The sequence below is a fragment of the Ranitomeya variabilis genome, chromosome 1 (genome assembly GCF_051348905.1).
Source record: "Ranitomeya variabilis isolate aRanVar5 chromosome 1, aRanVar5.hap1, whole genome shotgun sequence".
In the NCBI taxonomy this organism is placed as follows: Eukaryota; Metazoa; Chordata; class Amphibia; order Anura; family Dendrobatidae; genus Ranitomeya; species Ranitomeya variabilis.
This window is the reverse complement of record NC_135232.1, coordinates 227,104,188-227,119,458: the sequence shown is the minus strand read 5'-3', so window position 1 is coordinate 227,119,458 and position 15,271 is coordinate 227,104,188. Positions and strand designations below refer to the sequence as shown.

The following is a 15,271-nucleotide window of genomic DNA, read 5'->3' as shown; positions in this document are numbered from 1 at the left end:
CCGTGCTATATATAACTGCTGCTGCCCATACACCGTGCTACATATAACTGCTGCAGCCCATACACCGTGATATATATAACTGCTGCCGCCCATACACCGTGCTATATATAACTGCTGCTGCCCATACACCGTGCTACATATAACTGCTGCTGCCCATACCCCGTGCTATATATAACTGCTGCTGCCCATACACCGTGCTATATATAACTGCTGCTGCCCATACCCCGTGCTATATATAACTGCTGCTGCCCATACACCGTGCTATATATAACTGCTGCCGCCCATACCCCATGCTATATATAACTGCTGCAGCACATACACCGTGCTATATATAGCTGCTGCGGCCCATACACCGTGCTATATATAGCTGCTGCGGCCCATACACCGTGCTACATATAACTGCTGCTGCCCATACACCGTGCTACATATAGCTGCTACTGATCTCGTGGACAACGATGAAGCCAAGAACCTGGTGGGCAGTGAGGGAGCTGCCCTCCCCCTATTATCCTGGCCCCCGTATAATTGCCGATGCATACCCCGGTGATCAGTCTCCTCTGCATTGTGCAGGATTTGAATTCTCTCCGCAGCCAATCCCCGCGCCCTTGCTAATAAGCCCCGCCTCACTAGTGAGCAGTGCCCTCCTTCTTCCTAGCTTTATTGACACCACGACAATGTTTACATCGCAGGACGGAGGATGGCTGGGTCTTCCGCTGCTCGGCGCGGCAGCGGCTAGCCAGGTCAGTGATTAACCCTTTCTATAACATATTATGGTGAAGGCCGGGAGCCGCCGTTTTCCTCTCAGTGAAAAGCTATTGTCCTATAAGGAAAGCGTCTGCCTCCTGGCATGTGCCGTGTGGCTCCTATGTCCCCGCTGCCTGACTGCTGTGCCGGTGCCGCAGCGCCATGGTGTGCAGTGCCTGGCTATGACTGGTGTGCAGTGCCTGGCTATGACTGGTGTGCAGTGCCTGGCTATGACTGGCTGTCACTGCGGCAGCCAGCACACACTCTGCACAATAGTGATGGGTAGTTCGGGAGTGAGTAGTTCAAAATGAACTAATCTTCAGCGTGAACTAGTTCATCTAGTTCACCATCCTGACAGAGATTAGTTCATTATGAACTAAACAGGAAGTGGGAGGAGACAGAGAGTGATCCCTCGTACAGCTCCTCACACTGAAGATCCCTGGTCTCACACTTGCTCTTTATAGCTCCTGATGCTGGAAAAGAAGGTAGTAAAACACTATACCACACATCAAATACAAATATAATAGTAATAATAAAAACTGAAATTGTACAGTAGACAGACACAGCTCATGTGTGTATGAGAGAGTGATTCTGTGGTGGGGTTCATGCCCCTCACCAGTCTTTGTGATAAGATCAGCCTCCTGTAGAGGATCAGCCTCCTGTAGAGGATCAGCCTCCTGTAGAAGATCAGTCTTGCTAAAATCTTTACCACTGGCTCCTGTTCTGTTCTCAGGATGCTGAACGGCTTCTCAGCTCCCTCATACGCAATCATTATTAGTCAGTACTCTACACTAATACAGGCAGGGGAACTGCTGCTGGGCTCAGTGAGATGCATCACGTTGAACTAGGCTGTCCTGAGTCATTCTCAACAGAACATCTAGTTCAGCAGTTCATATAGTTCATTTAGTTCACAGGTCACATGATGCATTTCCAGTGCTCTGGGACACACAGCAGCTGAGCAGCACTGGGAGGCTTGAATATTTCACAAAGAAAGAAAGAAAAGAAATTACTAAGGCTACGTTCACATTTGTGTTGCGTCGGCCGCAGGTTCGGCGACGCATGCGTCATGCGCCCCTATGTTTAACATGGGGGCACATGGACATGCGTTGTTTTGCGTTTTGTGACGCTTGCATCTTTTTTGGTGCACGCGTCAGGGCGCAGAGGACGCAACAAGTTGCATTTTTTTTGCGTTGAAAAAATGAACGCAAGCGTCACAAAACGCAGCGTTGTGCATGCGTTGTTCGTGCGTTGCGTCGCCGACGCAGCACCGAACAACGCAAATGTGAACGTAGCCTAACTTGAATAAATAACTTGAATTTTTTTTTCTCCAGACTGGGTAGTACCCCTTTAACAAGAGTTTGTTATGTAATGATCAGATGTATTAACTATTTCTGATAATTTTAACAAAACTATAACTCATCCTAGGAGCCACAGCTTCTGTGTAACGAACTAGAACTGATCCATCTCTTCTCAGCAGAATCCAGAGAAATACTGAACTAAATGAACTAAATGAACTAATCTTTTGAACTAATCTTTTCAGTGAACTAGTTCATGGTGAACTAATCACCAAAATGAACTAGATTTCCCATCACTACTGCACAGTACACGACGTCCTGTGTCCGTGATGACACGTCTCATTCTCCCGCCGGCGTCGACTTTGTGAGGCTGGAGAAAGAGGCGGGTCTGGCGATGATTGACGGTTGTCATATCCAACTAGAAGCGAGTGTGATTGTCAAAATTCTAGATAACATCTGTTAGACCAATGGGAGGAGCAGAGTGGTCCAAAGGGGGTGGGGGAATACCGACATAAGGGGGCAGAATACTGTTGAAGACCTCAATGCTTGCTTCGTGCTTGTCATTCCAGAGCTTCCTTGAAACCCCGCCTGTGGTCTGGAGTCAGACGAGACCATGATTTTTGCTATATACATGAATACTGTATACAGCACAAGCGATCAGACGATTGCGGCTTCAAGTCCCCTAAGGAAACTATCAAGAACACTGAAAAGTAAACTAAAAATGTTTTACAAAAATATGTGGAAAAAATGTATACAGCTGTCTGGCAAAAAATAAGACCACCACATCAAATCCCTGTCATGGGCAGCCCAATCTCCAGACCTGAACCCAACTGAAATCCTCTGGAATGTAATCAAGAGGATGATGGATAGTCACAAGCCATCAACAAAGAAGAACTGCTTACATTTTTGTGCCAGAAGCAGTGTGAAAGACTGGTGGAAAGCATGCCAAGACGCATGAAAGCTGTGATTAAAAATCATGGTTATTCCACAAAATATTGATTTCTGAACTCTTCCCGAGTTAAAACATTAGTATTGTTGTTTCTAAATGATTGTTTTTTTGCGTTATTTGAGGTCTGAAAGCACTGGGTTTTTTTTTGTTTGTTTTTAAACTTTGTCCATTTTTCTTTGTCAGAAAAAAATACAAAAATTATTGATTGGAATTTCGGAGACATGTCAGAAGTTTATAGAGTAAGGCTGGTTTCACACTTGCGTTTTGATCTGCAGTGTTTTAAAAAAAAACGCATGTGGTGAAAAAACGCATGTAAACGCGGCAAAACGCCGCGTTTTTTAGACGCATGCGTTTTTGCATGCAGAAAAAAACGCGGCGTTTTGCCGCGTTTACATGCGTTTTTTCCTGCGTTTGCGTTTTTTAAACGCATGCTGAGAAGTGTGTGACAGCTGCCAATCTTCAAAATCAACTAGAAAACCCACTATAAACAGAAATAGCTAGGGTTAGGGTTAGGATCCCTAGTAACCCAAGGGATCCTAACCCTAACCCTAGGGATCCTAACTCTAACCCTAACCCTAGGGATCCTAACCCTAGGGATCCTAACTCTAACCCTAACCCTAGGGATCCTAACCCTAAGGGTTAGGATCCTAACCCTAAGGGTTAGAGTTAGGATCCCTAGGGTTAGGGTTAGGATCCCTAGGGTTACTAGGGATCCTAACCTTAGGGTTAGGTTTAGGGTTAGGATCCCTAGTAACCCTAGGGTTAGGGTTAGGGTTTTCTTGTTTTTTCTTGTGTTTAGGGTTAGGGTTTTCTTGTTTTTTCTTGTGTTTTCTTGTGTTTTTCGGTAAAAACGCATGCGTTTACATAGACAGCAATGCATTTTTTTTGCCGCGAATAAACGCATGCGTTTTTTTTGCGGCAAAAAAACGCCGCTAGAAATTACTACATGTTGCATTTCTGCAAATGAACGCACGCGTCAAAAAACGCATGCGTTGCCGAAAACGCGTCAAAACGCACACTAAAAAACGCATGCGTTTTTTAATGTTAAGTATAGGGAAAAAAACGCTTGCGTTTTTTAGCGCTAAAACGCTGCAGATCAAAACGCAAGTGTGAAACCAGCCTAAAAGAACAATTTACATTTTACTCAAAAACGTACCTATAAAGAGAAAAATCAGACAAAGTGAACATTTTGCAGTGGTCTCTTAATTTTTGCCACAGCTGTATATAAAAGCTCAAATCACCCTCCTTTTCCCCCCCGTAAAAACAGAGATAATAAAAAAATACACATATGTGGTATTGCTGCATTCAGAAAAGGCATTCAAAAAAATTACTGAAGTTGGCCCAAATCTGGTGCTCCAAAACTTGACAACGATAATAATGTACTGGAGATGGTGGAGGGTGAAAGCAAAAGTACTTACTATGAAGTCTGGAAGGGTGCCCCGGCGTCCCTCTGCCCCGACGCGCGTTTCGCGTTAGCTTCTTCTTATTATCGTTGTCAAGTTTTGGAGCACCAGATTTGGGCCAACTTCAGTAATATATTGCTATGGTGCCATAAAATGGATATATACAGCTTCAAAATATGAAGATGTTCTAAAGATGAGTTGGTGGGTGGTAATCTTAGCACCTTACATATTTGCACACACTTAGTCTGGATAGGAAGTATACCCCAGGCTATATAGTCCCTCTTTTGTGGATTTGTTGTACCCTCAGTAACATGTAGTTAAATGTATTTTATATGTTTTATCATGGTTTTTCAATAAAATTGTTGTTTTATCAAGTACCATAGTGGTGATCAATTTATTGTTTGGTCACACTGGTTGTGAATCATATAAATATAGGTACTCTACCCACATATGGAAAGGGTATTCCAAATGATTATGAGCAATTTCTTGTGAATAAATAAATGTTTGGTATTGTGATAATCTTATTGATGAGGAGAATCATATTGCGATGTTCTTTTTTAACACACAATGTACATTGTAAAATAATTCTCAATAAGCAATGTCAGAATTGTTTTTTTTTTTCCACAATTTCTCCCCATATACATCCAGCAAAAAGTGAGGCTTACAAGACTACAGTTTTAAAGGGAACCTAATACCTTAGTAATCTCTCTGTTTTCGTATGTCAATCACCCCGGTCCGATGGGCAGTGCCTAATCGCTGTCTCTCCCCCTGCCCTTCGCCATGTTAGACATAACTAGATCTGTGAATACCACAGATTCTGGTTAGTTTCTGCGGTTGCGCATTCAATTAGCCTCTAGCGCCTGCGCAGTATGCTTTGACTAACTGTGGGCAAAGCATGAAATCATTATTGCGCATGCGCCGGCTTTTGACCCTATGCTCTGTTCCCCGGAAGCATAGAAACACTTCCAGGGCTCAGAACGTCTAGGAAAATGCCGGCGCATGCGTAATAATGAGTTAAATGCTTTGCTCACTGTTGGGCAAACCATACTGCGCACGCGCGAGACGCCACTGGAATTGCGCAGTCGCAGAAAACTACGCAAAAGCAGGAAAGAAGATTTGTAGAGCAAAGCCGGAGGTGGGGAGAATTGGCGATTAGGCCCTGCTAATCAGTGACTGACATACGAAAACAGAGAGATTACTAAGGTATTTTGGCAGCAAAGGTGGGGAATCGGGGGATATGAAACATACTGATGTAAAGCTGAGCTCAGGCCCTATTGAACCATATTTTTATCTCATATCGAAAAAACAGGGTGACAGGTTCCCTTTAATTATATTATATTAAAATAGACGAAATATAAAATATCACCTAGTTAGGGCAATAGGACTCACACAAATAGAGGGAAACTAAATGAAACTGACAATAATTCAGTTCCTACTAGACGTACTATAAGGCTACTTTCACACTTCCGTTTTTTGGTGTCCATCGTGGTGCAGCAAAATGACGTATCGACGGACGTCATGAAAATAGGGGAAAACGTGTGCGACGGATCCAGTGTAATGACGGATCCGTCGTACAGAAATTCCGGGTATGAAATGTCAGGGGACGAGAGAGAGAGGCTTATTGGCTTCCATTCTAGTGAACGACGTATGATGCAGGATCCGTCGCTACACGTTTTCCCGACTCAGACAAAAAACGTTACATTGAACATTTTTTCCAGATGACGGTCCGCCAAAACACGACAGATCGTCACACGACGGATGTGACGTGTGGCCATCCGTCACTAATACAAGTCTATGGGAAAATGCAGGATCCTGCTAATTTTTTTGCCGGATCCTGCATTCTCAAAAATCGACGGATTGTGACGGGAGCTGAAAGACGGAAGTGTGAACGTATCCTGCGCGGTCGGAAATGGCGGTCCCGACGCACGAAAAAACATTACATGTAACTTTTTTGGGGCCGACGCTTCCAGTGTGCGACGCATGGACATACGTCGCAATGCGACCGCTAATGTAAGTATATGGGCAAAAAAACGCATCCTGCGGGCACGTTTGCAGGATGCATTTTTTTGCTACAGCTGCACATTGCCACATATTCCAAACGACGCTAGTGCGAAAGTAGCCTAAGCCTGTATGAGACTGACGATGGATCAGTTTTGAAACTGACAGTGGTTCAGTTTTCACTAAATATCATAGACCTGAATGAAACTGACCGTGGCTTAATTTTCGCTGTACGTGCTATAAATTAGAATAGGACTGGCAGTAGTTATATTTTTTTATTTTATTTTTTTCTAGAATTACTAAAAACTAGAATGAAACTGACAATGGTTCAATTTGCACTCAAAGTGGTATGTACACCTGTAATTAAACTTAACACCGCATTGACAGCAATTCAAATTGTGAACCTGATAGTGATTCAGTTTCCTTTTCTCATGTGAGGCTGAGAGTGGTTTAGCTCACATACATATCAAATCCCAATGTCATTATTCTGTATATAGTGTCAGTATTTTCAAACATATACCTTTATTTGGCAGGAAAATACATTGGAAACAGTTTCACCCAAATCTTGATTCAAAGCGAATAGTCATTACAGCAGACATCCATCTTGTATACCATTTAGCCAGGTGGAGCTTGCTGAAAGCCCTAGATAGTTCTCGGTGTTCTGAGTGGACCCTAGACCCCTTAGCTCACGCTCTAACAAGGGCAGACCACAGATAGCCCTTGCAGTGAACTAGCCCTCAAAAGCATGTGCCTCCCGATACGTTTCTCCCTTTCGGCTTCTTCAGGGGAGATAAATGCACACTGGATTCCTTACTTATAAGCCATCTCTATGGGCAAGTAGGTTACAGGAAATTGAATAAAGTTGATACTTTAGTATCTGTGATCCAATGCCCTAGTCCATAGAAATCCACATTTTTCTTATTTGTAAATGAGCTGTCAGAGGTTGTCCACTACTTTATCATTGATGACCTTTATGATTGATGAGGTCATCAATGTCTGCTCAGTCCGGGTCCAATACCCGTCACTCCTGCCCATCAGCGGTTCTCGGTATTAGCGGCCGATGTCTCGAATGCTCAATTGCAGAGCTGCTCTGTCTTCTGATAGTGGCCGAGGCTGGGTACTGTATATCCACTTCCTATTGATTTGAATAGAAGGCGGATGAGCAATACCCAGCCACGTCCACTATCAGAATATGGAGCAGCTCCCTCAACGAGTTTTTATGGCCTGAGGCCGCCGACACAAATAATAGCTGATCGGCAGGGGTATCGGACCCCGACCGATCAGACATTGAATACCTATCCTAAACATAGGTCATTATAATGGGAATTGTGGAACCATTATGCCATGGTACGAGGAGAGCCTAGGGGGGCATGACTAGGTGAGCTCCTGACTCTTCACTAGAGCCCCTGATGGTGGGGTTAGGCTCGGCTCCCTCTGGGCACCAGGTGCTACTCCAGGACGGACCTCAGAAGCGTGGCAGATGACTGCAAAGCACAGGTAGCTGTAACAGCTCGGTAGAAGAGTACAGATACATACAAGCACTGTAGGAAGCACTGTAGGAACACAGCAACAACAGATGCAGATGGGTACTGATGGTATATAGATGACAACTGCCATGTGCAGGTGGGTCCGACTGATGTACAGACTGATACGGCAGGTACAGTTGGGTCCGGCTGATATGCAGACTGGCACGGCAGGTGCAGGCTGTTCCGGCTGATATGCAGACTGACAAGGTAGGTACTGGCACGGAGGTTAGGGACGAACAGACACTAGGGGAACTAGCAGGAACTAACGGTCAGAGAATTAGCAAGCATGTTGGGAACAAACTAACAAGGTTGCACAGGAACCTCCATGCAGGTGGAGATGCCTTAAATAATAAGTGTCTCTAAGCCGTTGGCTGGGGACACTTTAGGACAGCACGCGCGACCCCTTTAAGAAGTAGGGAGGACGATTGTTTCCTAAGCACAGTGCCCGGGGATCTGTGCGCAGTGCATGTACCCTGGTCAGCAGCCATAGAGGAAGGATGAAGACTAGGGGCCGCGGTAGTGAGTGAATCAGTGTACCTGCCGGGGGAGAGGAACAGCATGCAGGGACGCCTGCGCTACACTCATCAATGATAAAGTAGTGGACAATCTCTTTAAGATCTATGGGCCTCCAGAGCTTATATTAAATGATAGGGGGAGCTACCAGTGTGATATGTAATGACTGAGCCTTGTCTACTGACCTACATGTCTCAAACTGGTAATACACTTTATTTTAAAATAATCTCTGGAGGCAGATTATCATGCAGATCCCTGTCCAACCCATAGATCTTAACTGCTAATTTACATATAAAGAAAAACGTTGGTTTCTCTGGAATAAAACTCTGGATCACAGATATCAAGGTATCATTTTATTCAACTTTCTATTACCTACATACCCATTTAGATGATTTGGGAAGGTTGATGGTACTGATAGATTGCCTTTAACCCCTTAGTGACAGAGCCAATTTGGTACTTAATGACAGAGCCAATTTTTACAATTCTGACCACTGTCACTTTATGAGGTTATAACTCTGGAACGCTTTATCAGATCCTGCTGATTCTGAGATTTTTTTTTCGTGACATAATGTAATTCATGTTAGTGGTAACATTTCTTCGATATTACTTGCGATTATGAAAAAAATGGAAATATGGCGAAAATTTTTAAAATTTTGCAATTTTCAAACTTTGTATTTTTATGCCCTTAAATCAGAGAGATATGTCAAGAAAAATAGTTAATAAATAACATTTCCCACATGTCTACTTTACATCAGCACAATTTTGGAAACAATTTTTTTTTTGTTAGGGAGTTATAAGGGTTAAAAGTTGACCAGCAATTTCTCATTTTTACAACACCATTTTTTTTTAGGGACCACATCACATTTGAAGTCATTTTGAGGGGTCTATATGATAGAAAATAACCAAGTGTGACACCATTCTAAAAACTGCACCCCTCAAGGTGCTCAAAACCACCTTCAAGAAGTTTATTAACCCTTTACGTGCTTCACAGGAACTGAAACAATGTGGAAGGAAAAAATGAACATTTAACTTTTTTTTGCAAACATTTTACTTGAGAACCATTTTTTTTTATTTTCACAAGTGTAAAAACAGAAATTTAACCATAAATTTTGTTGTGCAATTTCTCCTGAATACGCCGATACCCGATATGTGGGGGTAAACCACTGTTTGGGCGCACCGCAGAGCTTGGAAGTGAAGGAGCGCCGTTTGACTTTTTCAATGCAGAATTGGCTGGAATTGAGATTGGATGCCATGTCACGTTTAGAGAGCCCCTGATGTGCCTTAACAGTGGAAACCCCCCACAAGTGACACCATTTTGGAAACTAGACCCCTTAAGGAACTTATCTAGATGTGTGGTGAGCACTTTGAACCCCCAAGTGCTTCACAGAAGTTTATAACGTAGAGCCGTGAAAATAAAAAATCTAATTTTTTCTACAAAAATGATCTTTTTGCCCCCAAATTTTTATTTTCACAAGGGTAACAGGAGAAATTAGACCACAAAAGTTGTTGTCAAATATCTCCTGAGTACGTCGATACCCCATATGTGGGGGTAAACCACTGTTTGGGCGCACCGCAGAGCTTGGAAGAGAAGGAGTGTCGTTTTACTTTTTTCAATGTAGAATTGGCTGGAATTGAGATCGGATGCTGTGTCGCGTTTGGAGAGCCCCTGATGTGCCTAACCAGTAGAAACCCCCCACAAGTGACCCCATTTTGGAAACTAGACCCCCATGGAACTTATCTAGATGTGTGGTGAGAACTTTGAATGCCCAAGTGCTTCACAGAAGTTTAATGCAGAGTCGTGAAAATAATTTTTTTTTTTTTTTCCACAAAAAAGATTTTCTAGCCCCCAAGTTTTTATTTTCACAAGGGTAAGAAGAGAAATTGGACCCCAAAAGTTGTTGTCCAATTTGTCCTGAGTATGCTGGTACCCCATAAGTGGGGGTAAACCACTGTTTGGGCGCACGGCAGAGCTCGGAAGGGAAGGAGCGCCGTTTTGGAATGCAGACTTTGATAGAATGGTCTGCGGGTGTTATGTTGCGTTTGCAGAGCCCCTGATGTACCTAAACAGTAGAAACCCCCCACAAGTGACCCCATTTTGGAAACTAGACCCCCCATGGAACTTATCTAGATGTGTGGTGAGAACTTTGAATGCCCAAGTGCTTCACAGAAGTTTATAATGCAGAGTCGTGAAAATAAAAAATATATTTTTTTCCCACAAAAAAGATTTTTTATCTCCCAAGTTTTTATTTTCACAAGGGTAACAGGAGAAATTGTACCGCAAAAGTTGTTGTCCAATTTATCCCGAGTACGCTGATGCCCCATATGTGGGGGTAAACCACTGTTTGGGCGCACGGCAGAGCTCAGAAGGGAGGGAGCACCATTTGACTTTTTGAGCGCAAAATTGGCTGTCGTGTTTGGAGACCCCCTGATGTACCTAAACAGTGGAAACCCCCCAATTATAAATCCAACCCTAACCCCAACACACCCCTAACCCTAATCCCAACCCGATCCATAATCCTAATCACAACCCTAACGATAATCACAACCCTAACCCCAAAACAACCCTAATCTCAACCCTAACCATAACCCTAATCAAAACCCTAAATCCAACACACCCCTAATCCTAATCTCAACCCTAACCTCAAACCTAACCCTAATCCCAATACACCCCTAACCCTAATGCCAACCCTAACCCTAATACCAACCCTAATCCAAACCCTAACCCTAATCCCAACTCTAACCCTAACTTTAGCCGCAACCCTAGCCCTAACTTTAGCCCCAACCCTTGCCCTAACTTTAGCCCCAACCCTAACCCTAAATTTAACCCTAACCCTAACTTTAGCCCCAACCCTTACCCTAGCCCTAAGGCTACTTTCACACTTGCGTCGTGTGGCATCTGTCGCAATCCGTCGTTTTGGACAAAAAAACGGATCCTGCAAATGTGCCCCCAGGATGCCTTTTTTGCCCATAGACTTGTATTGCTGACGGATGGCCACACGTCGCGTCCGTCGTGCACTGGATTCGTTGTGTTTTGGTGGACCGTCGTCACAAAAAAACGTTCAATGTAACCTTTTTTTTGTACATCGCGTCCACCATTTCCGCACATACGTGGCCATAACTCTGCCCCCTCCTCCCCAGAACATAGACTGGGCAGCAGATGCGTTGAAAAACTGCATCCGCTGCCCACGTTGTGCACAATTTTCACAACGTGCGTCGGTACATCGGGCCGACGCATTGCGACGGCCCCGTACCGCCGCAAGTGTGAAAGAAGCCTAACCCTAGCCCTAAATTTAGCCCCAACCCTAACCTTAACCCTAATTTTTGCCCCAACTCCTCTCTCCTGCCGGCCGATGAAGAAGCCGGCGGACAGGAGGGGACGCAGAAGGACCCAGGGACAACGGTAAGTATGATAGGGTCCCCGAATCCCCCTATTTCTCTGTCCTCTGATGTGCGATCACATCAGAGGACAGAGAATGACAGATTGCTTTTTTTTTTTTTTTTTGCGACCGCCGGTAAACAGTTAATTACCGGCGTTCGCAAAACAGGGGTCGGTAAAAACCGACCCCGATCATGTTCTTTGGGGTCTCGGCTACCCCCGGCTGCCGAGACCCGAAAGATCCTCCGGGTGCCGGCCGGCGGGCATACTACACATGCGCCCGCCATTTTTTTTGCCGGAAAAAGATGGCGGCGCCCATCGGGAGCCACGAGGAGCACCGGGGGAGACAGGTGAGTATTGGTGGGCTATCGTGGACCTCATTTCTCTGTCCTCTGATGTGCGATCACATCGGAGGACAGAGAAATTAAATGGGAAATTGCGTGTTGTTTTTTTTTTTTTTGGCCATCGCCGGTAAACGGCAACTCAGTGGGTCGGTAAAAAATCCCCGAATCATGTTCTCTGGGGTCTCGGCTACCCCGGCAACCGAGACCCCAGAGAAAATCCGACTCTGGGGGGCGTTATTCACTTTTTAAGTTTAAGTACCCTTAACTGGCCTTTAAGTACCCTTAAGTGGTTTAAGTACCCTTAACTGCCGCCGTTAAAAGGCGTATCGGCGGTCGTTAAGGGGTTAAGAAACCGTTTTTTTGTTTGTTTGTTTTTTTTTTTACAATAAAAGTCTGGGACGTTAATCTATATATATAATTGTCTAAGGGTCACTTCCGTCTGTCTGTCCTTCTGTCTTTCTTTCTGTCTGTCTGTCACGGATATTCATTGGTCGTGGCCTCTGTCTGTCATGGAATCCAAGTCGCTGATTGGTTGTGGCAAAACGCCCACGACCATTGCCACAACCAATCAGCAACGCGCACAGTCCGGAACAAAATGGCCGCTCTTTACTCCCCGCAGTCACTGCCCGGCGCTCGCATACTCCCCTCCGGTCGCCGCTCACACAGGGTTAATGCCGGTGGTAACGGACCGTGTTATGCCGCGGGTAACTCACTCCGTAACCGCCGCTATTAACCCTGTGTGTCCCCAATTTTTTACTATTGACGCTGCCTATGCGGCATCAATAGTAAAAAAAATGTAATGTTAAAAATAATAAAAAAAACAAAAAACCTGCTATACTCACACTCCGTAGTCCGCCGAGCCGCTCGCACCGGCCGCCATCTTCCGTTCCCGGCGCTGCATTGCGAAATTACCCAGAAGACTTAGCGGTCTCGCGAGACCGCTAAGTGTTCTGGGTAATTTCGCTATGCATCCTGGGAATGGAAGATGGCCGGCGCGAGCAGCTCGGCGGAGCTTCGGTGGATCCCAAGCGTCGGTAACCGCTTCATGGATCCAGGCGCCAACGGAAGGTGAGTATATAACTATTTTTTATTTTAATTCTTTTTTTTTTTTTTTAACAGGGATATCATGCCCACATTGCTATATACGTGGGCTGCGCAAAATACAATGTGGGCTGGGCAATATACTACATGGGCTGGGCAATATACTACGTGGGCTGCACAATATACTACATGGGCTGCGCAATATACTACGTGGGCTGGGCAATATACAACGTGGGCTGCGCAATATACAACGGGCTGCGCAATATACTAAGTGGGCTGCGCAATATACTAAGTGGGCTGCGCAATATACTAAGTGGGCTGCGCAATATACAACGTGGGCTGCGCAATATACAACGTGGGCTGCCCAATATACAACGTGGGCTGCGCAATGTACTGCGTTGGCTGCGCAATGTACTGCGTTGGCTGCGCAATGTACTGCGTTGGCTGCGCAATGTACTGCGTTGGCTGCGCAATGTACTGCGTGGGCTGCGCAATGTACTGCGTGGGCTGCGCAATGTACTGCGTGGGCTGTGCAATATACTTCGTGAGCTGTGCTATACACTACGCATACATATTCTAGAATACCCGATGCGTTAGAATCGGGCCACCATCTAGTAGTATATAAAGGAGATAATAGATTCAGGTCGAGCCCGTTGCACACCACCCAGGGCTGTGGAGTTGGTAAGTCATGGCTCCGACTCCTATATTTTTCTAATTTCTGTAGAAATGGCCACTAAGTAATAATAGCAAATTTACTATAATAAATCACTGTTTTTCTTAATTATAAATAGGGCCTCATAATAGTAGATCATAAAAGGTATTTATTAATTTATTTAATTATTATTAATGTGAGGAATTGAAGTTGTGGGTTGTTATAATCATCTAGGCAGGTTAATGATGCTATTTTTTTATTCCTTACTACAAGATCTCCTCCCGGGGCCGATAGTCCCACTGCCCCCGTATCAGGCGATACTCACTGCCTCACAACTTTTGGTTGGCCCACAGATTTCGTATATCCCACCAATATGGTCTGTAGTCATAGTCCAGGCTCCTCCAGACGACAAATAACACAACCTACGCCCATGTATCCAGGAGAAACAATCGTTAAGAAAGTTTGTGAAATCCTGATGACCGATCCCTCAAGTGTAGCAGGGGGATGCAGTTCAGCCGCTAACCAATCTCCAAAACTCGATAGGCCATCCATCCATTGCTCCAGGACCTCAGCCTAGATCCTCGCCCCTCAATGTGACTCCAACTACTGCCTGACTAGACATGTGGCATCTTTTCCTACCTCCCCCTTAACCCCTTCACCCCCAAGGGTGGTTTGCACGTTAATGACCAGGCCAATTTTTACAATTCTGACCACTGTCCCTTTATGAGGTTATAACTCTGGAACGCTTCAACGGATCTTGGCGATTCTGACATTGTTTTCTCGTGACATATTGTACTTCATGATAGTGGTAAAATTTCTTCGATATAACTTGCGTTTATTTGTGAAAAAAACGGATATTTGGCGATTTTCCAACTTTGAATTTTTATGCCCTTAAATCACAGACATTTGTCACGCAAAATACTTAATAAGTAACATTTCCCACATGTCTACTTTACATCAGCACAATTTTGGAACCAAATTTTTTTTTTGTTAGGGAGTTATAAGGGTTAAATGTTGACCAGAAATTTCTCATTTTTACAACACCATTTTTTTTTAGGGACCACATCTCATTTGAAGTCATTTTGAGGGGTCTATATGACAGAAAATACCCAAGTGTGACACCATTCTAAAAACTGCACCCCTCAAGGTGCTCAAAACCACATTCAAGAAATTTATTAACCCTTCAAGTGTTTCACAGGAATTTTTGGAATGTTTAAATAAAAATGAACATTTAACTTTTTTACACACAAAATTTATTTCAGCTCCAATTTGTTTTATTTTACCAAGGGTAACAGGAGAAAATGGACCCCAAATGTTGTTGTACAATTTGTCCTGAGTACGCTGATACCCCATATGTGGGGGTAAACCACTGTTTGGGCGCATGGCAGAGCTCGGAAGGAAAGGAGCGCCATTTGACTTTTCAATGCAAAATT

At 44.3% G+C, this 15,271-nt stretch overlaps 1 protein-coding gene across 3 annotated transcripts in view; it reads left to right on the top strand.

Annotated features, from left to right (window-relative positions):
- Positions 1-613: 613 nt before the first annotated feature.
- MPHOSPH9 (M-phase phosphoprotein 9) overlaps positions 614-15,271 on the top strand; it is a 135,724-nt gene continuing 121,066 nt past the window's right edge. For 2 of the 3 annotated variants that reach the window (XR_013223417.1, XM_077293194.1), the window contains exons 1-2: positions 674-737; positions 2,606-2,746. Coding sequence is in view for 1 of the 3 variants with exons in the window: in XM_077293194.1 (XP_077149309.1) it covers positions 2,650-2,746 (97 nt within the window). In the remaining 2 variants the exon portion in view is untranslated. Of the gene's footprint in view, positions 738-2,605; positions 2,747-15,271 lie in introns of all 3 variants that reach the window. The other variant, XM_077293195.1, reaches the window with a different exon arrangement.